General features: G+C 36.9%; 1 protein-coding gene across 2 annotated transcripts; it reads right to left on the bottom strand.

Moving 5' to 3' along the window:
* Positions 1-4738: 4738 nt before the first annotated feature.
* On the bottom strand, positions 4739-15622 carry LOC110037427 (CDT1-like protein a, chloroplastic). Of its 2 annotated transcripts, XM_020742085.1 has the most exons (4): positions 15381-15622; positions 15196-15286; positions 5215-5300; positions 4739-4974 (listed from the first exon to the last, which is right to left on the bottom strand). In XM_020742085.1, exons 1-3 carry the CDS (start codon positions 15586-15588, stop codon positions 5243-5245), a joined length of 357 nt encoding a protein of 118 aa, XP_020597744.1. In that variant the 5' UTR covers positions 15589-15622; the 3' UTR covers positions 4739-4974; positions 5215-5242. The 2 variants fall into 2 exon arrangements, with proteins under 2 accessions (XP_020597744.1, XP_020597736.1); XM_020742077.1 differs by having other exon boundaries at positions 4739-5300.
* Between the last annotated feature and the right edge of the window lie 6331 nt (positions 15623-21953).

The raw sequence follows: 21953 nt of genomic DNA on the forward strand, positions 1-21953 counted from the left end.
TCAGAGAGGTGGTGAAGAAGAAGAAGAGCCGTTTGATGATTCTGGCAACTGAGAAGATGGCCCTTGTTTCAACTTCACGAATTGGCATCTCATGCCATGATTGAAGTCTCTGCAGGTATTCCATATTTTTAATCTATATAATACGAGAAGAGAGGGTGAAGGAGTGAGAGACTTCAGTTTGCCCGGCACGATATAAACGTGAGTAGTTGGATATTATGGAATTAATTTTTGAAAAAGATCGCTATGGCTGTTATTTTTATTAGAAAATTGGATATTTGCTTTGGGACATTTACAATCATACTGTTGGATCCTAGTTTGTCTATAAATCACCCCCAAAGAATAGAACGTAAGACATGAGAGAATGAGAGAGACAATGGGAAGTGCATAGTAAAGAATGGTATTTTGAATTGTTGATTAGCGCATCATTTCCAAGAAAATGATCACTCTGTTTATAAAAGAGAAGTGTACAATATATGAAGTTACATATTTGCTCTTTATTTATTGAGGGTGTTACGAGATAGTTTAATTTTTTTATAAAAAGAGCAACACGTAACTCCCAACATGTTAATATAAAAAAAAGTTCAAAAGGAGGGAGGGAAAGACGATTCCCATCTAAAAACAAAAAAAAATAGATTAAAGTCCTAGGGGTTCCTCTTTCCACATATATAGACCTTTGATTTGACCACATATCAACTCGGTTGGCTGGAGTTAATCCGTCCTGGTTCAGCAAGGCCTGCTCCTTGGCCTTCACTTAATCGAGGTTGTTGGTTGGTCTTTGATGGTCTTCGGGTCCGCTAGACTCAACTCGATAGGTTTGCCTTTATCGGTGGGCTATGCTAGTCTGATTGCCACTTGTTGATCTCCATGTAAGGAACTTTTGTCGACAGAGCAATGCTAGACTATCGAGCAGAGGGTGAATCACCATAATTCAACATGTAACTTACTCACCGACAAGGCGATCCTTCAGGGATGCTACATGTAGTTGTGAGATAACTGTTATATTCTTCCCTCGAATCGGGTTATGGCAAGAGGCACATCGATGTCTCCGCTTGGCTCGATAGGCCTTAGTCCTTGGTTTGAATGGAATTCACTAAGGGCCCGTTTGGGATCATATGGAATCATAAAAGTCTCGTTTGGGAACCCATTTATTTTGCATGTTTTGCTGGTCGAAGGCCACATCAGGTCAAACGTCGAAACGGAAGGGGGACAGCATGTTCCACTACTTAAGCTCCATTGCAAGGTGCCACTAACGTCGTTGCCCCTTCGAATTTTTGGTAATCCCACTCCTTATCCTCGCATATACCATCACCACTGTTCTCCTTTGCCAGCTGTATCCTTAAGGCTGAAACCTGGTTCTGCTAACCCCCCTCTGTTTGTCTTTGTCGATTTGCAACAACCTTCCGATGAAGTTTTCTCCTTTATGCATTTTTTTTTATTTTTGCGATTTTTTCGCTGCGCACCTCTGTGTTTCTTGTTTCTTATGTGAAATTTTTTTGTGTTCTTGATCAGCATATGTATCCATTGAAATTTGACTGTTATATAGCTTGCTCTTTCCCATGCATATGTGTAGTGAGCAATTTTTGGGGAGATTTTTGAGCACCAACTTGTCTTTTTTTTCTGGTATTGCATATGATTTGATGCAAAGTAGAAGTTTGCAAGATAGAATAGTTAGCATCATCTATACTAATCCTGATTAAGTAGTAGAAACTATGGAATGAAAAATATATGAGCATTATATATCTGTTTATTTAAGAATTCTTTGTGGCCATGTTCTACATATGCTTGCACCCATGTTTGTAAGTTGATTTGCTTGTACTTGCATCGTATACAAGTTTGATTAACATTTGGGGGCAAATTTGAAACTTGCATGATAGAAAATTTAGCAGTATCTATTACTATCCTTATGAACAATTAGAAGACATGGAATTAGATATATTTGAGCTTTATTCATCTGTTTCTTTAATAAATCCTTTTTTTAGTATATGCAAGAATTTAATAGATGGAATTGCATATGTTTCATACAAAGTTATAAGTTTGTATGATAGCTAAGCTTAAAACATCTATACCAATCTTAATCTACTAATAGAAGCTATAGAATGAAGTATAAATGAGCTTTATTCATTTGTTTTTTAAAGATTTACTATTTTAAATATCCTGAGTGCGAAGTAACATTTTGTGGGGGCAGGGGGTGGGGTGGTGAGAGAATGTTGAGCACAATTTTTTAAAAAGTTTTCTTCTGTAATGAATTTTACAAATAGAATTGCATATGCTTTGTTGTGTATATTTGAAGTTTGTCTAATAGATAAATTAGTAGTATCCTTACTTATTTTGATCAATCATTAGAAGAAATGAGATGGAACATATATGAGCACTATTTTTTTTTTAAGTTTTCTTCTGTAATGAATTTTACAAATAGAATTGCATATGCTTTGTTGTGTATATTTGAAGTTTGTATAATAGATAAATTAGCAACATCCTTACTTATTTTGATCAATCATTAGAAGAAATGAGATGGAACATATATGAGCACTATTTTTTTTAAAAGTTTTCTTCTGTAATGAATTTTACAGATAGAATTGCATATGCTTTTTTGTGTATATTTGTAGTTTGTATAATAGATAAATTAGCAGCATCCTTACTTATTTTGATCAATCATTAGAAGAAATGAGATGGAACATATATGAGCAATGTTGTTTATTTCAGTTTTTTGTTGGTTTATTTTCTTTAGATGAATATATGAGCACTAGTTTTTAGTTTGTCTGACAAATTTTGCAGGTCGAATTGTTTTCTTTTGCCTCACCATCAGTGTGGAGTAATATTTTGGGGGGAGAATGTTGAGTACTGTTTTTTTTAGTTTTCTTCTAATGAGATATTTATAAATAGAATTGCATATGTTTTGCTGCACATTTAAGATTTGCATGATAGATAAATTATAAAAGTCACTGTAGAAGAATGTAAGTCTTTATCACCAGCTAAAAGGTTACTTTCTGTCAGTTGCTTCTTCATCACCAGCTTTCTGTCAGTTGCTTCTTCATCACCAGCTTTCTGACAGCTCCTGAAAAGCTGTTTCTTCAGGAAGCAACTTTACAACAGCTTCTTCAAAAAGCAGCAAACGCCCCCAATGCACCTCAAGTCGGTCTTCAACCATGATTTAAGGTTGGTTCCATCTGGTCATACAGGTCTTCTGGTATTCCGCTAATGAACATTTAGTCTTTTGATGCTAGACCCCTAATCTTATGATGACGACTTTCCATCTTCTATGTGTAGGCCCTAGGTTTTCCATCTGGTGGCTTTGATCTTCTACCTGTGGGCCCTTCCTAACTGTACTCCATTGTACTCTTTGTTCGCTAAATTTCCTCGAGAATGTGTAGACACATATCTAATATACATATACCACACAATTCTCATGTATTGACATATCAACCACTTGAACATTTACATTTATATGCATACCACACAAATATTTAGCATCACATCAAAAATATCATTATCAATTATCTTCTTAAATGTGAAATACATATGATACCAAGATATTATGTGTAAATATAAAACTTTAGGTATTAGACATGTAAATATATATATATAAGAATTGTGTGGTTTATATATTTAAATTTTCCTATTTTTTTAATTCAAGTAAATGAGTTGATTAAAATGTAAAAAATCGATTTGAATCGGATGAGAATTGCGATAGATCTAAATCTTACTTCGAGAACTGCATGTCCATCATTTCACTTATACGTATACATGTTTTAAGGAAGATTCATAACCACAGTTAAGCGCTATCACACAAACGCCAATGCCTCAGCATTAGCCATAATAATTAAAAAAGAATTAAAATGATTAAAATATTGAACAAATAAATTTTAAATTTTTATTAATGTGTACATTTGATGACATAAATAAAATAGTCGAAGGGCAAATATTAAATAAAGACATGTATTAAAATAACTATTTTAAAATTAAATTATATCATTATTAGGGCTGTCAAAACGGCTCGTTGTTCACGAACAGCTCGTGTTTGGCTCATTAATTTTGCTCGATAAGTTAACGAGCCGAACACGAACTAAGATGTGCTCAATCTTATTCGGCTCGTTTTGGCTCGAAATACTACTCATCAAGTATATACATATTAAATAGTATTTTAAAAAAAATCTAATTGACTACAAGGCTACAAAGATTTATAATAAATTAAAATATTGAGTAAGAAAATAGAATAAAAATTATTAAATCAAATTCAAATGATATTTTAATATAAATAATAATTTTTAAATCTTGCTCAAACCCTTATTGTCTTATGTCTTATGGCTACATGATTAAAGTTGTTAAAATGACTCTTTGTTTGTCAATAGCTCGTGTTCAGCTCGTTAAGCAAACAAGTCGAACACGAATACATTTTTTGAGCTCAAAATATAAACGAGCCGAACACGAGTTACACCCCTAATCGTTATCATATATAAAAAAAGAGTAATAATAATTTGTTTCTCGAAACCGTTCCGCGAATATATTTTAATTTAATTCTAAAATTTATAAACCAACATTACATCATAAACCTCGTGTTTCATGTGAAGGAATATTTTTAAAAGAAATTACATAAAACCCCCTTTTTTAAAATAAATTATCATTTTTTTTTTTTTTTAAAAACTGTGCTATGTGATTTGTTTGTTTCCCACTATACAATAACAGATAACTGAATAATGCCCGAATTATAGTGCCCCTTTATGACTGCCAATTATAAAGAATTATTTGCAGCAATCAGTGCTTACAATGGAGAAAAATTATGAGAAGCTGAAAATACCTTTCGTTTAATCATGTCACAAAAATGATTTATGAGTTCATGTACGTAGTCCTGCTCTTGCATTACAGCGATAATATTTCTGTGGCTCTAAACTGGTACTTCAAAGTCACAATAGAGGCAACTTGGTCGCTGCACCACCCTTGATTATAATGTCATCAAATCAAGGCAAGCAGAAGCAGCTTCACCATAAAATAATTCAATGTTTAGAGGGGGTAAATTGTAAATATTCCATTCTTTGGAACTAAAGTTTAGTTTGTCAAATGACTCGAAGGCAAATCAAATAAATCCCAAGTCTTTTGAAAGAAAAATATGCTTGCAATATGCAGCGGCAGACATGAACTAAGAAAATTTGTATGCCGAGCAGTGAAGTCTCTTCTAGATTTTCTTGACCAAATAGAAACAGGAATGAAACGAATTACCCGCATAGTTCTGTATATATATTTTTTTTCACACAGCTTCTGAAAGTCTGGTACGAACAGAATCTGGATCAGGTAAACGTTTGATACTGCAAATAATTTAACAGACAACTTAGGAGGTCTTCAGAGAAAATAAGTTCCGTCTAAATAAGAAGAGATGAGTTCAAATAAAAATAATTGCTGAACAAAGCAAAGGTTTTGCAGAATAGAGTGCTACCAACAAGCAATAAATTATAGGGGCTCTTATATTTATAAAACTAATGCCCAACTATTTTTTATGCGTGCTAGAAAATTTGAGGGGATAGAGTAACGAAATATCGTCTTAGCGTTGTACGAAAAGTTAGCACACGCACAGATGAAAAAGAAACAAGCGGTGAAGACTCCAGAAGTTTTTACGTGGAAAACTCGTAAGGGAAAAACCATGGGGTCTAGCGCAGTTGCGGCAATCTACTATTGACTGTTGATTACATAAATTCATTGTTCCACAGACGGGAAATGATAACTATATTTTTTAGATTACAAAGTCAACTGACGGCGTCTGGCTGGTGGTGATCGATGGTGGTTAGTGGTAGTCGATTACGGTTTTCAGAGGTCGATGACGGTTGGTGGTGTTCAGCAGTGGTCGACGGAGGCCGACAGTGGTCGACGGCGGTCGGCGGTGGTGGACGATGGCGGTCGGCGGTGGTGGACGATGGAGGTCAGCGGTAGTGCTGAGCTACAGCTTCTCTTCAAGGCCTCAGACTCTCTCTCTAGACTTCAGCTCCCTTTCATGTGAGGGGTGGGGGTCTATTTATAGTGTTTCAGGTGCAATTAATGCAGGAATATCAACCATTTTGATCGGACGGTCCAGAGAATTTCCTCTGATCATGCCATGTTTAAAGGTCATTTAAGTGCATTAACGATGTCTGAGTTTAGTGATTGGGCTCGTTGGATTCGTCTTGTCGAGTCGCTCGATTCGAGTATAAACTTGTCAGTGTCGACATTTGTTTGACATTCCAAATATGTCCAGAAATCTTCCGAGGGTAGTTTAATAACTTGATTTGAGCTTGATTTGACTTGAATTGGACTAGTTTTCATATCATTAGGTCCGTCTTATCGATCCGGTCAGTTTGAGATCCGGTCAGTTTGACTATCGGTCAGTTTGACTATACGTTTGCTGAAATCGGAGCTCTGGATAAATTTTCATGAAGATTTAAATGTTTCTTGCTTAAAATATCGTCTTGAGATTTGTGTTATGCTTCGAGATTCGTGTTGGATGATGAAAATTTGTTGGTAACGTATCAGTTGCCTCCCAATTTTCGGGGGAAGCCATTTTTATCGTCCGAAAATAACAAGATCTAGAGCATTTATTTCATGCATACGTATTAATATATATTATTTTATTATTATCGATATAAGAAGATATATATATATATATATATAATTATTTTTTTTTATGATATTTAATGTTTGCATTTTTTTTTAGCCTACTTCATAACAAATATTTAATTTTTCACTTCTTTTTGAAGTATATTTATAACAAATATTTAATTTTTCACTCTTTTTGAAGTTTATAATAAGGACAATTTAATGGCTAAATCCATTTTGGAGCTTATAAATAGGGGCCTGAAGGAGAGAATAGAGGTGTTGCAGTGCGTCGTGGCAACTTTGCGGCAACGCGGTGCAGCGGCTAAGCGGCGCGACCCGTTGCGGGGGTGTGTTGCGGCAGTGCGTCGCGATGACGCATTGTGTCGTGACAATGCGTTGTGACGGTGCGTCGCGGCGACGTGTTGTAGCTTTGCAGCAGTGTGTTGCGGTGCAGCGACGTGTTGCGACAATGCCTCGCGTTGTGACGGTGCATTGCAACGATGTGCTACAGCGCGACAACGCGTTGTGGCAGTGCGTTGTGGCGACGTGTTGCGACATGACAACGCGTTGGATGTCCAATGTCATATAAGAAGGTTACCGTGGGGATAAATTTCCAGCGACCTTTTACTTGGTTGAGATTATGCATCAGAGTATTACTCAGTGATGTTTAACATGTATGGAGGAGCCGAAGAAAGTCCCCCGAGGACTTATTCACCCATCCAAGGTTGTTTGCTGGAGCATTGCTCGCTTATGAACCTGTGTGGAAAGGATCAGGTGTAGTCCACCAAGGACTGTTAACATATTCATGATTGTTTATTGGAGTAAAAATTCAACGATGCTAACCCAAGAGGTTAGATCAAATCCCCCTGGGATCGATCGTGCTCTAACTAAGATACAACCAGAGTTGTGTATTTCTCGGGCCGAGAGCATAAAGTGACTCGTGATTGAGTCGTTACACTTTCCAAAGATATATATTTTTTTGTAGCAATAAAATAAATTTGAAATACATTGACATTATATGCAATATGACATAGATAATATGACTGAAGTGTTACTGGTAGTATTTCCAAAGATTCTCGACATTCCAAGTCTGGGGCAGGATTTTTCCGAGTCTTTGAGCTTGAAGGTTTCAGGCTTGATTATGGCTACGATGTATGGGCCTTACCAGAAAGAGGATAATTTGTTGTGTTAGGGACCATGACTAGCGGCTTCGATACTATACAAAACCAAATCACTAATGGAGATAGGATGAGGTTTTACTCTTCGGTTGAAGTGGCGAGCAATTCATTGGCGGTAGAAAGCAGCACTGGGGTGGGCCACATCGCATATTTTTGGGAGAAGATCCAACTATTGTCGGAGTTTTTCTTTATTGTTATCCGAGTATAAAATCTTGACTTGGGGGTTTGGAACTCTGATATCAACGGGGATGACAGTCTCGGTGTCAAAACACAAGTTATATGGAGTTTCCCCAGTAGGAGTTCGTGCGGTGGTACGACAGGCCCAAAGGACGTTATGCAACTCTTCTACCCACTGCCCCTCAACCTTCTCAAGTCGAGTCTTCAACCCTTTGAGAATCGTTCGATTTGTCTTCTCTGTTTGTCCATTCGTTTGGAGATGCGCCACAGCAGTGTGCCCCAACTGAATGTGAAGATCCTTACAAAATGATGTGAAGACTCTTCCAGTGAATTTAGTCTCATTATCAATGATAATATTTGCGGGAAGAACAAAGCGACAGATGATGTTTTTCCATACAAACTGTTTGGCATTGGCCTCAGTGATCTTGGCAAGAGGCTCTGCTTCTACCCATTTAGTGAAGTAGTCGACAGCTAAGATGATTAACTTTCGTTGCGTAGTAGCTATCGAAAAATGCCCCATGAAATCTACCCTCTATTGGGCGAAAGGTCAAAGGACTCAGAAAAGATGTGAGTTCTACTGACGGTGCATGCGTAAGATTGGAGTGCAGTTGGCAATTCTTGCATTTTTGCACAAACTCTAATGTATCTTGTTTAATCGTAGGCTAGCAGAAGCATTGTCTCATTATTTTAAAAGCAAGCGTCCTGCCACCAAAATGCTTCCCACATATTCAGAAATGAACTTCTCGTAGAGCATAATCAGCTTCATATGAAGACACTTGAGATTTGGACCTACAAATGTCTTTTTAAGGATGAAGTTGTCAGCCATGCGTCGGATGCGAATTGATGTAGTACCATCATCTAGCAGTGTCCCCATCTTGGAGGAAGGAGATGATCCATCCAAGATGACTCCCTTGGGTCATCTATAGATAGTATCACCCATGGGTCATGGATGCTAAGAAAATGTATCTAATTAATATACCTTCTTTTATAGAGATCTCCGGTTGTTGATGTTGCAAGCTTGGAGAGGGCATCGACTCGAGTGTTATGCTCCCGAAGTATGTAAATGAGCTGACATATTTCAATTTGAGCGAGAAGTATTTTTACTAGACTGAGATACTGCACTAATTGTGGTTATAAGCGTTGAATTCTCCTTCTACTTGGGATGTGATGAGTTGAGAATCAGTGTAGATAATTATATTTTGTACTTCACAGTTGATGACAAGTTTTAATTCAGCAACAAGTGTTCCATATTCGACGACATTATTGGTGGCTTGGAATTTCAAACGAAGTCCGTACTCCAAAATGTCTTTCTTTGGGGAGATGAGTAGTATCCCTGCACCAGTTCCTGAGTTTCCGGATGCTCCGTCTACGTATAATGTCCACGGCGGTGACCATGAAAGAGAAGATGGTGGTTTATCAGAGGTAGGCATTGTACATTCTACCACAAAATCGACCAACAACTGTGATTTGATGTTTGAACTTGATAAATAATGAATATTAAATTCTCGCAATTCTACTGACCACTTAACTAATCTTCTTGATGATTCTGGTTTTTGTAGGATAGCCTTCAAAGGGAGTTGTGTGTAAACGCTGATAGTGTAAGCCTAGAAGTACGGATGAAGTCTCCTTGTTAAGAATGTCAGGGCAAGCACAATCTTATTCGCCATTTAATAACGACTTTCGGTATCAAAGAGAATCTTGCTAACGTAATATACTGGTTTCTCGACTTAGTTTTCTATTCTGACAAGAACAGAGTTTATTGCATGAAGTAAAATTGCCAAAAAGATATATAATATCTCTCCTTGGATGGGCATTGAGAGGAGGGGCGGCCAAGCCAAATATGCCTTGAGTTGCTCGAAAGCAATCTGACAATCATCCGTCCACTGAAAATTGGAGTTTCGAGCACCTCTAAGTATCTTGAACAACGACAGATACTTATCCCCAGAAGGAGCTAAGAAGCGGGATAAAGCGGCTATACGACCATTCAATCGTTGAACCTCCATGATATTTTTTGGAAGCATCAAGTTCCTCAGCGCCTTGATTTTTTATGGGTTTGCTTTAATTCCGCGATAGGTAACTATAAATCCCAAAAAATTTCCTGATGTTACTCTGAAAGCACATTTAGTTGGGTTAAGTCGTAAATCGTATTGACGAAGGAGTTGGAAACACTTCTCCAAATGAGAAGTGTGTTGGGATGCTTCCAAGCTTTTTACTAACATGTCATTACCGTAAGCCTTCATTGTACGCCCGAGAAGATTTTTGAAAACTTTGTTCATGAGACGTTGATAAGTTGCACCAATATTTTTTAATCCGAACGGCATAACCTGATAACAGTATAAGTCCTTATCTGTTTGAAAAGAGATGGCTTCCTCGTTTATTGGGTTCGTCTTTATTTGATTATACCCTGAGTACGCATCCATAAAGTTGAGCATCTGATGTCCGGAAGTGGCATCAACAAGTTGATCTATGCGTGGATCTATGCGTGGGAGGGAGGGAAAAGCTATCATTCGAACATGTTTTATTGAGGTCTGTATAGTTGACACACATTCTCCACGGATCACTAGTTTTTTTCACCATGACGACATTAGCCAACCAAGCAAGATAGTGTACTTCCTGTATGAACTTTGCTTCGAAAAGCTTGTTGATTTCTTGTCCAATAGCTTATAAGTGATCTGGGGAAAATTGCAGTTTTTCTGAACAATTGGTTTAAAGGTTGGATCTATCTTTAAAGAGTGCATGATTATTTCAGGATCAACCCCAGGCATGTCGGTTGGGGTGCATGCAAAAATATTTTGGTTTCCTTGGAGGAGATCTACATATTCTGACCTTTGTTCATCGGAGAGTAAGGAACCAAGCTGCACTGTTCTCGATGGGTGTCATTAGAGAGCGGAACATGAACCAAATCTTCCACGAGGGAAGCTCTTTGAGATATATCTTCATCTCGGAGATCAAAGTTTTCAATGCTAAGTGTCAATAATGGGCGTGACTGAGCTGCCTGAGGTAGCATGATTGTGTTATCTGTTGATCTCCTCGTACGACGTTGATCCCTGCTGGGGTTGAAAATTTGAGCTTCCAGTGTAGCACAGATGTTACAATGCCAAAGATGGATTGCAGATGTCTCTCGAAGATGGTATTGTATGTTGATTCTAACTTAACAACAATGAACTGGACTGAGTGAGTTATCTGTCGAGAAAAATATCTGTCGAGGAAAATCTCCTATGACAACAGGGAGATTTATTGTTCTCTCGACCCGTACTGGTCTATTATCAAAACCATGCAATGGCCCAGATGCAGGTTGAACTTTTTCTCTTGTCAGTCTCAAACTAAGGAAAGTGGAGTAGAACAAAACATCAATAGAGCTCTCATTGTCGATCAAGATCCTTTTTACATTGTAGCAGGGTTCGCCAATTCCTGCACTAATGACAAGAGGATCTTATTGAGGTACTCGGACTCCTTCTGAAACAGAATCATCAAAAGTGATAGGTTCAAGGTGCAATTTCTTATGTGCTGGTTTACCAAGTGCAGTGATAAGAACTTGATCAGTTAGCAATGGCCCTCCTGCAATCGTTTTAATTTTGCCCACGGCTGGGTGACACCCATGTTGTTGTCTTTGTGTTTGTTGTCCCTCAGTAGAAGCATTATCGCTATCAGCTAGTTTGTTTTATATAAATCGACCAAAATATCTCTGCTGAATCAACATTTCAATCTCTTCCCTAAAGAGCTTACATGTCTCGGTGATGTGGCCACGAATTCGATGAAAATGACAGTATTATTCTTAATTTCTCGAGTTAGGTTTTAAGGGGTGAGGCCACTTAACGACTTGCTCATCCTTGATGGCCACCAAGATTTTAGCACGTGACGTGTTGAGTGGTATATACTCTTTCTTGGGTCGATATTCAGTTCGTTGACTCGCAGGTTGAAGGAGGAGGTCACGATTCTTCGGTTGTTCAGACTTTCTCTGTTTATTGTCTTTGGAGTTACCTTTGCGCTTTCCCCCAAATTTCTGAAATTGTTCCTTATGTGCACTGATAACCTCGTCTGCAGTGATTTGGGTCTCAACACAGTGGACAAGATTAGCATAATAACGAACACTCTCCCGCATCAGTAATGAGTAGAAGGGTCCTGAACGGAGACCCCCAAGGAAAACCCTCCTAAGTAACTCTGGATCTACTCCTGGAATTTGACGGGCTTCAGTAGAAAATCTGCGGAAGTAGTCTTTAAGCGCCTCTCTTTCACTTTGACGAAATCCTGAGAGATGAGATGAATCCTTGATGATTCGTCGACTTGCTATGAGCTACTCTACAAATAGTTGGCAAGCTTGAAGGTGTTTACAGTGCCCCCCGGCAGAGAGTAGAACCAAGTTCGAGCTTGTCCCTTAAGAATGGTTGGGAACACATGACATAGAAGCGTGTCAGAGGCACGTTGAATTTGCATGATAGTTTGATAATGATCAATATGTTCATATGGGTCAGTTATCCCTTCATATGCGTCAATGTTCGGCGGCTTGAAGCCTCTTGGGATAGAGTGTTGGAGGACCTCATTCACTAAGTGAGAGGATTCAAGAAAGTTAGGGTGAGTGTGGAAGCAATCTTTTTTCTCTAGGGGGAACTCCTCTCAGACGAGACGAGATGACGTAGTTTGTTACGGATGATATCATCTGGAACGGTAGCAAGACGTGGTGGTGCCAGGGGAGCTGCATGAGATGGATGAGTGGAACTTGCGGTGTCTAGGAGTTCAGTATCACGTCCTGACAAAGGAATTGTTCCCTCTTGAGCAAGGGGGACGGTACGAGTTCCTCCAGGTAGTATGTTTCTCGTAGGTCGCAAATTTAATGGTAAACGAGTTTCAGTCATCGGTGTGGACAGTGGTTGTTGGATCCCTCATAGGAATTGTATGATCTCCAGTTGAGACTCATCCATTCTACGTGTTCGTTATTCCATAAAAGGACTCGAAACCCCCTCGTTGGTTGGATAACGTCTTCCAGGGTGGGAAGATGAAGAAACATGCCGCCCTTGACTTCGTGTTGTTCCCTGGAACGATTGAAGTTAGAGCGAGTTAAGTCGTTGTCCCGAATATTTTGTCTGGCGGTCATGCAGGAAATTGAGCAAACACTTCAGTGGTGGATTGAGAGTTTCCCACAGACGACGCCAAACTAATGCGTGCTAGAAAATTCGCGGCGGTAGAGTAACGGACTATCGTCTTAGCGTTGTACGAAAGTTTAGCATACGCATAGAATATAAACCATTAATTATTGATTACAGGAATTCATTGTCCCACAGACGAGAAATAGTAACTATATTTTTTAGATTACAACATCGACTGACGGCGTATAGTTGGTGGTGATCGATGGTGGTTAGTGATAGTCGATGATGGTTGCCAGAGGTCGACGAAGGTCGGCGGTGGTCGATGACGATCGGCGGTGGTCGACGGTGGTTGACAACGGAGGTCGGCGATGGTGTTGAGCTGCAGCTTCTCCTCAAGGCCTCAGACTCTCTCTAGACTTCAACTCCCTTTCATGTGAGGGGTGGGGGTCTATTTATAGTGTTATGGGTGCAATTAATGCAAGAATATAAACTATTTTGATCAGACGGTCCAGAGAATTTCCTCTGATCATGTCGTATTTAATGGACATTTGAGTGCCTTAACGATGTCGGAATTGAGTGATCTTGGGCTAGTTGGATTCGTCTTGTCGAGCTGCTCGATTCGAGTATAAACTTGTAAGTGCTGACATCTGTTTGACCTTACAAATGTGTCCAGAAATCTTTCATGGGTGGTTTAATGACTTGATTTGAGCTTGATTTGACTCAAATTAGACTAGTTTTCATATCATTAGGTCCGTCTCATCGAGTCGATCAGTTTGACTATAAGTTTGCTAAAATCAGACCTCTGGATGACTTCTTATCAAGATTTAAATGTTTCTTGCTTAAAATATCGTCTTGAGATTTGTGTTATGCTTTGAGATTCGTGCTGGATGATGAAAAATTGTTAGTGACGTATCAATTTTCATTCACAATAATATTGTCTAAATGTCAGACGGTTGTTTCGTTTGCCAAAGAGTTAATGTGGTGTAGAAGAAAAGCAGTAAGAATGATTTATTGTTGTTTGATTTAGTATAAAATAATTGCAGGGCTTCGTATTTTCTTTTGATTTGAAATAATAAAACAATGTACAATATGAGATCAACAATGGATAGGCAGGTGGCGGCCGACTAGTAGTGTTAGTTAGCAAACGGATGGCAACTATCGAGTAGGTAAGTAGGTGGTGGGTGACTGCAGCCGGCGATAGCCAAGAGCGAGTACATGGCGACCAGAAGTGGGCAGGCGGTGGTTGAAGGAAAGCAAGCGGCAGGTGGCGGCAGGTGGCGGCAATGGTGGCGATCGGCGGATGATGGCAGACAGCCAGCGAGAAACTGGGGGCCACCAGGGGTGGTGCGATCGGCTGGCATGGTGCTTGTGACCAGAGGTGGAGGCGATCTGCGAAAAAACTATTGGTGATCGGAGGTGGTGGCGAAATTCACCCAAATCAAGCAAATTCCAAATAGATTGACATAAACTTAGAAAAGAACTCAAATACATTGCAATTTTACACTGCATTTGGAATTCCACTAGCCAAACTACTAAATTTGCAAACCCTCGCAAAAGGATTGCAATGCACTATTTTTTAAGCCGATCAAACAACCCTGTAAAAAAAATCCAACCTAAATTAATTCATTTCCATTTAATTGTTCAACAATTTGGCCCTGACATGTAAATGTATGGGTTTGTTAGTTCATACTTTTGGATAGATAGTTAGATATGTAAATAATGAGGGTTTAAATGATATGGCGCTTATATTCTCTAAATTGTAATAAACAGGCTACTAAATGGATCAAAAAGGGAATGAGCTAAAAGTAATGTAACAAGAGAAGGGCCAGAGGTTTTGTAAGGGCAGCATCTAACTATATTTCCTGCCTTATTACTACGAAAATCACCGATTGTAAAAGGTTTACTCTATTGATTTGTTTCAAATACCACCATCAAGAATTCAAATATTCAATTCCAGCAAGTGTGCAAAACTTCCAAATCCAGGCACAATTTGAATAGAAAATAAGCACGAACATCCAGCTACAGGTCAAGCATTCAGTTAACCCAACCAGAGCATTCAGTGAACCCAACCAGAGAAAGAGCATATTGAAACTTTCCAAAAGAAAAAAAAAACCAGTTATATTTGCACATTATAAGAAAAAAAACTGTCCTAGAAATCGTAAAAATAATTTCGAAAAGAAAGATTAATAAGTACTTACCAGTAAAGGAACTCCCCATTACAAGTGCTCTTCTTACACATCCACCCTGGAACCAACTCTTCCAACAACCCCAACAGCTCTTCGACTTCACCTGCCATCCAAATGAATTAAAATCACATCATTAAATAGAAATTACACACCTAACCAATAATTATATTTGAGGGGTCATTAACAATAGATATTACTCGTCTCTTCAATATCCAAATTATTTGAAATTATTTTGTGCACGAGCTGCTGCTTTGTGATCAAAGAACAGTCAGTAGATTGACAGATCAAGTGGATTGTGTCGAACATGGTGGGCAAGCAATCGAGTATAGCTTTGCGCTTTTCTGAGTTTGGTTGAGTCAACTTTTGAGCATCATTTATTCTAGCGGTTGCGTCACAAGCCTGCATTTATAACAAATATCAGTGCAACGTCGGAAAATTTATTGGGATCACTTTTGTTTTTTATTTTTATTTTTACTTTTACTTTAAAAGTATTTTTGCTTAGTGTATTTTTAAAAATAATTTGGTATTAAAAGTACTCAAAACACCTAAAATTACTTTTAGTCTTTTTAAAAACTAACCAACCACACTATAACATACCAAATATGTTTTATTTTAAGTAAAAAACATAAACAAAATAAAACAAGAATAAAATATAAAAAATCAAAATTAAAATTGATCCCAAATGTAATATGTAATATATATCAATGCGATTAAGTTCAGTTTGAGGTCTTTCAGACAAACCCTTCGGAAAAACTTCACCTAAGATGAGCACTTTGCACAAAATAATTTTTAAGAAACTCAATGGACTGTTAAAAAGAATTTTAACAAAATAACCTTCTAGCATGAATACAGCAAAGAAAGTATATAATAAACAAAAAAAAAAAAAAAAAACACAAAAGAATCAACTAATGCTCAAATTGTGGTTATGCAAGACAATTCGAGGTTAAGTTTCCTAATACAATTAATGATATATAGAATAAATTCAGATAAAGAAAATAAAGATTCACAAATCATGTGCCGGTATAGAAGTCAATCACATTCACTCTTTAAATGTAAAATGTCAAAACTATACTTTACCCGAATGTTAACAAAAATTGGTATAATACTTGAAAAAAAAAAAGTAAGAATTTAAATTGCATTTAATAATATTGCAAATGTAATGCAATTTTCACAAATGTTAATTTAATTGTGTAAAATTTTAACAAAATCAAAACTGCTAGCAAGCCAAAAAAAATTATGTAGATGAAAGAAGGTCAAGAATTGAAAATGCCAAAAAGAAAAATCAAGCCTTGCGCCAATAAAAGAAGATAAGATGTGGTTTTAGACAAATACATTATAGCTATCATGAGATTTAAATTCATATTCCTACATTTGATAAGAGTTAGAATCTTAAAAATTTTCAAGGTAGATCAATGATTGGAAAGACTACTTTGAAGATTCATCATTTCTTTGATTCAGAAAAAGTTAATATTGTTAAAATAAAATTAATGGTGGTGCTCAAATGTTTTAGCAAAGTGTTTCATGTGGAATAATATGAAAGATAAGCTTAAATATAAATACATAACGCTTAGTAAATATTGAGATGTATTGCATGATTAGCTTCAGAGTTGTAAACAAAAAAATATTACCATGTTTACATATCATGCACGGTATAGACAATCTTGTGGCTACAGTGGACTTGCCAATGACTTGTTATCATTACTTCTTTCACTAAAATTCTTAGGCAAAAGTTTATAAATGAACTAAGCTTCCATTCATCCAAAAAACTATCTATGGTTTTAGCAAGATTTTTAAGTATATGAGGCATGTTACGAATATAATATCAGGGGTATTGCAACTTTGTTTATTTCTACGAAAAACCCAGTAAAATCTCAGCTAAAGCTAGTGAAAAATACATAAACTCAAGAATACAAGTTATATTGACTGCAATCTCATCATATAGACTATTATTCATGAATATTTCTTTGAGGATGTTTCAAACGTATAAACTAATTTTCTAGTACAATATGAGCCTATATTTGACAACTTCGAACAACATTCTATACATAATCAAGAGTTCGGATTAAAAATAGAAAAAAAAAACAGAGGGAGAGAATGACATCATATCTAAACTTAAATTCTAAAGGAGATTGAACATATATTTGAATGTGAATATGAATCTAGCATATATGAGATAGTAGATGAATCAATTGAGCAATATACAAACTAACACTTGATGAATTATCTTATTGATATTAATCCTTTGATGGATGATCAGACTCATGTGGATTTTGCTCTTGGTTCATGATTTAGTGACATATGAATTCATAAAATAAATCTTATGATGAGAGCAAATGGCATCAATATTTCAAAAAAATTACATAGATATGAGTACTTTAAAAAATAGAAATTTAAACCTTCATCCATCTACTCTTAAGATTAAACAATCATAATTCATTATAGTACACATTTAAGTCATTTATGACAGTTTCTTTCAAGGAGATTATTTGTCCATATAGACATATTGTAAATGGGTGGTTTAATTGCTTGCTCGAAATTTCAATGAAGCGCAAATTAAAAGTATCTATCGTAGATATTTTCACTACTAAAAATATGACTAAAAAAAAAACTTATTTTAATTCTAGAGACAGGTTTCCAAAAGGAGCAAACTCCTAAAAATAATTACATCCCAAGCATATTAAGCATATTCTCAATTAAGGAACCAATGCTTATATTCAGGTGCGAGTGAAATCAATGTAGGTCTGGTTATAACAATCAAAATGAACCCGAGCTGGACATTTTGAGAACTAAGAAGGATAAGCTCAAAGGCACCAACATAGACACAAAAGAGGGACTAGCAATGGCGACACTTAAGCAAAAAATACACATGAATGAATGCATGAAAGAGAAGCCTAAACTATCAAAGAGTATTATGTCAGTGTCCCTGGATCCGGAAGGCGGTTAACTCCAACAACGCAGAACATGATGAAATGAAATGAATTTGTTTTGCATTTTCAAAGAAAGACTTGCATGCAAATAAAAGAAAGAAAATATAAATTTTATTAATAGTGAAAGATTCAATGATACAACTGGAATGAAAATAAAAAAAACTAATTGAATCAAAATATATATGAGAACATGGACCAACAACCCAAACCCAAAAAAAAAAAACTAAAACAAATACTAAGGAAAAATATCAAAACTGGGATACTAAAACTGAGTAGCCTGCTCTGATTAAGACAATTCTATAGGTGCTGAATAAAATCTATTATGCAAAAACATCAAAAAATAAGTTTAGCAACTCAGTAAATAATAACTATTTATTAAATCATAAACGACAAAGAGAATGAGACATGCAATATGAACAAGAAAAAATCAATATGTGCATGTGTAACGTTGTAAGACCAACAAGAAGGATAAAAACTAAATATGCATATCATGCGAAACATTCAATCATTTACGATCAAATTTTTTGTGAGTAAATAAATTATATATATATATATATATAGCCAGTTTTAACAGACACTGAAACCAGGAAGGACAAATATCAACCGAAGGAAACTCGTCGAAATCCTATAGATTCGTCGCTCAGTAGGCCCGTCGACCCGGTTAGCCAAAATCCAAAAGAATTATATCGACGTACAAACCATGACACAAGCATGTTAAATTGTTTTCACAGATATAACATGTTAAAATTATAATATCTCATGCAGACATGTGATATGACATATGCAAATTCATATAAGTGCAGAAAAAGAAAACAACATAACTGCATGATTAATATAAATATGTAGAAAACTTTGCAACAATAATTTAAGATGGATAATGATATCATCATGAACAATAATTAACGCCTATAACAAGCACAAAATTGAACAAGGGCATCACTGACAACAGCTATGAATCTACTATAATTGACAATGATTAACACTCCTAACTATGAAGAGTAAGTTTATTTTCCAATAAACAACAGTTACCTCAAGATGGTAAACACGACCCTTCTATATCTTCGATGGTTCGACTAGCAATCCTACACTATTTATAAAAATAAGACATAAATGATTAAGCAATTAAATTTATTTATTCATTAAATTAGGTGTATGCTAATAGACCTACAAAGATTAATGTGTAAGTACATCAAATAGATTATTATAACTATACTCTTAAGAGAAGGAATTATGAAATTAATTAATCTTAACTAATAGAATCAAATATTACTTTATTTTTATTTAATTTTGATATAAGGAAAAATACAATTGTTGGGAAATTTACATACACTAAAGATTTAATAAATTGTAAAAAAAAACCCAAGCTACATAAATCTTGTCTTCCTTCAGGTTTGCCGTAACTCCGGATTTAGCGAATCAAATGGAAGATGGGTCCGTGGGAGTTAGAGAAGTTGAAGTGTGCGAGAGGGAGGAAGGCGAGGGTTACCTTCCTCGACGGTTTCGGGTAGGAGCGAACGGTTGGATGAGGAAGATGGGAGTTTCGGGCCTTTGTATACCGCAATCTCGCCATTGCCTTCTCTGTTAGCTCTAACCGCAATAGTCTCGTGGGAGTTCAATCACTAAGTCGATGCTTTCGAGTGAAATTAGGAGCTGGAGGAGGAAGATCGAGAGGATTGTCAAAACAGCTCGTGTTCGAGTCGTTTGCTAAGTTAACGAACCGAACACGAACAACACGAACAAATATTTGTTCATTCGTGTTCGGCTCGTTTTGGCTTGAAATACTACCTGTCAATTATATATATATATCTCTGATGAGTAGTATTTTAAATTTTACAATCAATTAAAAGTATTAACGAAGAAAATAGAATAAAATTTATTAAATTAGATTCAAATGATGGTTTAATATAAATAATAATTTTTAAATCTTGCCTTAATATCTTATAGCTACGTGATTAGGGTTGTCAAAATGACTCTGTTCGTGAACGACTCATGTTTGGCTCGCTAAGCAAACGAGTCGAACACGAACACACTTTCTGAGGCCGAAATATAAACGAGCCGAACATGAGCCGAGCCTGGGCTCACTCGTGTTCGGCTCATTTACACCCCTAATCGAGAGGAAGAGGGAGATCGATGGATGTAGGTAAGGAAGAGGCAAGGTTGTTAGGTGCCTTAGCCTACGCTTGACCCCTCTCTAAATAACCACGGGAGGCGGTAAATGAGCGAAGAAAAGCAAGGCGGCAAGTACGAGCGGGGGAAGAAAAAGAAAGGGTCGCAATTTAGGAAGTTGGTAAAGCAACAAGGAAGTAAAGAAGAAATGTTGGTTATTACATAATTGTCTCCTTAAAGGAATTTTGTCCTCAAATTCATACCTTAGTCCCTAAACAGCTGCGGGTACTTCGCAATCATCTCTTCTTCAATCTTCCAAGTTGCTTCATGTTCGGACTGGTTATTACAAAGCATTCTAACAAAAGAGATTGATCGGCAGCAAAGCTGTCGAGTTCCACGTTCCAAGATGTGATCTGATACATCTTCATAACTCAGGTCTCCTCAAATCACCAATGCCTCGTACCGAATAATATGAGTCCTCATACATATAACGCCGAATCAGAGAGACATGGAAGACATTGGGGACTCCTGCCAGTCTTGGAGGAAGTTTCAAACGATATGAAACTTTACCGACTTTCTCAATCACCACGAATGGACTAATAAAACGAGCAAAAGCTTTCTAATCTAGCCAAAATTTTTGACTCCACGCATAGGTGAAAAATTTAGAAAATGTGATCTCCGATTTTGAATTCAATCTCTCGGAGCTTCAGGTCGAGATATTTCTGCTGATGATCCTAGGCCGTACGTAGTAGATCTCAGATCTGAAGAACCTTCTTGGTAGCCTGATCCAATTGTTGAGGTACAAAAATGTCTCTCATGAACCTCGAACGAGCACAATGCTGATACTAGTTGAAAGTTATTGCAATAAGCAAACTCTACCAACGAAATATAGTCCTCTCAGCTACTTTCGAAGTTCAAAATGCAAGCTCTCAACAAGTCTTCTAAGGTCTGAATGTGGGATGCTCTGACTGTCTATCTGCCTAAGGATGAAAAGCAGTATTGAAGTCTAATCTCGTGCCCATGGCTTCTTGCACTTGTTTCCATATATTGGAAGTAAATTTTCCACCTCGATTTGATACAACGATAGTTGAAATTCCATGCAATTGAGCGATGATTGTCTATATAAATCTTGGCTAATTTGTCTACTGAATAAGTCTGCTTGATTTGTAGAAAATGAGTTGACTTAGTTTATTGACCACAAACCAAAAAGTATCATGTTTTTACTTCGACCTCAGTAATCCAAACAAAAACTCCATGGAAATCTCCTCCCATTTCCAATTTGGAATTGGAAGGGGCTGCAACACACCACTAGGTCTCTAATGTTCTGTCTTAACCATCTGACAAGTCAAACACGTAGCCACGAACTCAGCTGCAACGATTTTCATACCCGAACACCAAAATAACTTCTTAAGATCTTGATACACCTTAGAACTTCCCGGATGAGTAGAATATGGAGTAGAATGTGCCTCATGGAGTATTTTTATGTCAAAGTCCTTCCTTATTAGGAACATAAATCCGATCCTTAAATCTCAAAGTGTCAGCTTGATTGATACTAAATCCAGGCTTCGATCCATTCTTTGTTTGCTCCAAAGTTGTAGTAAGTCTACATCCATCATCTGAGTTGCATGAACATGGATCGCAAGTGTAGGACAAATTAACGGTTGATACATGCTAGAAGTAGCTCCTATTGGTATTATCTTGAGCAGAAGTCACTCCATCTCCAGTGCTAAATCATGC

This window comes from Phalaenopsis equestris, unplaced genomic scaffold (genome assembly GCF_001263595.1).
Source record: "Phalaenopsis equestris unplaced genomic scaffold, ASM126359v1 Scaffold000002, whole genome shotgun sequence".
NCBI lineage: Eukaryota > Viridiplantae > Streptophyta > Magnoliopsida > Asparagales > Orchidaceae > Phalaenopsis > Phalaenopsis equestris.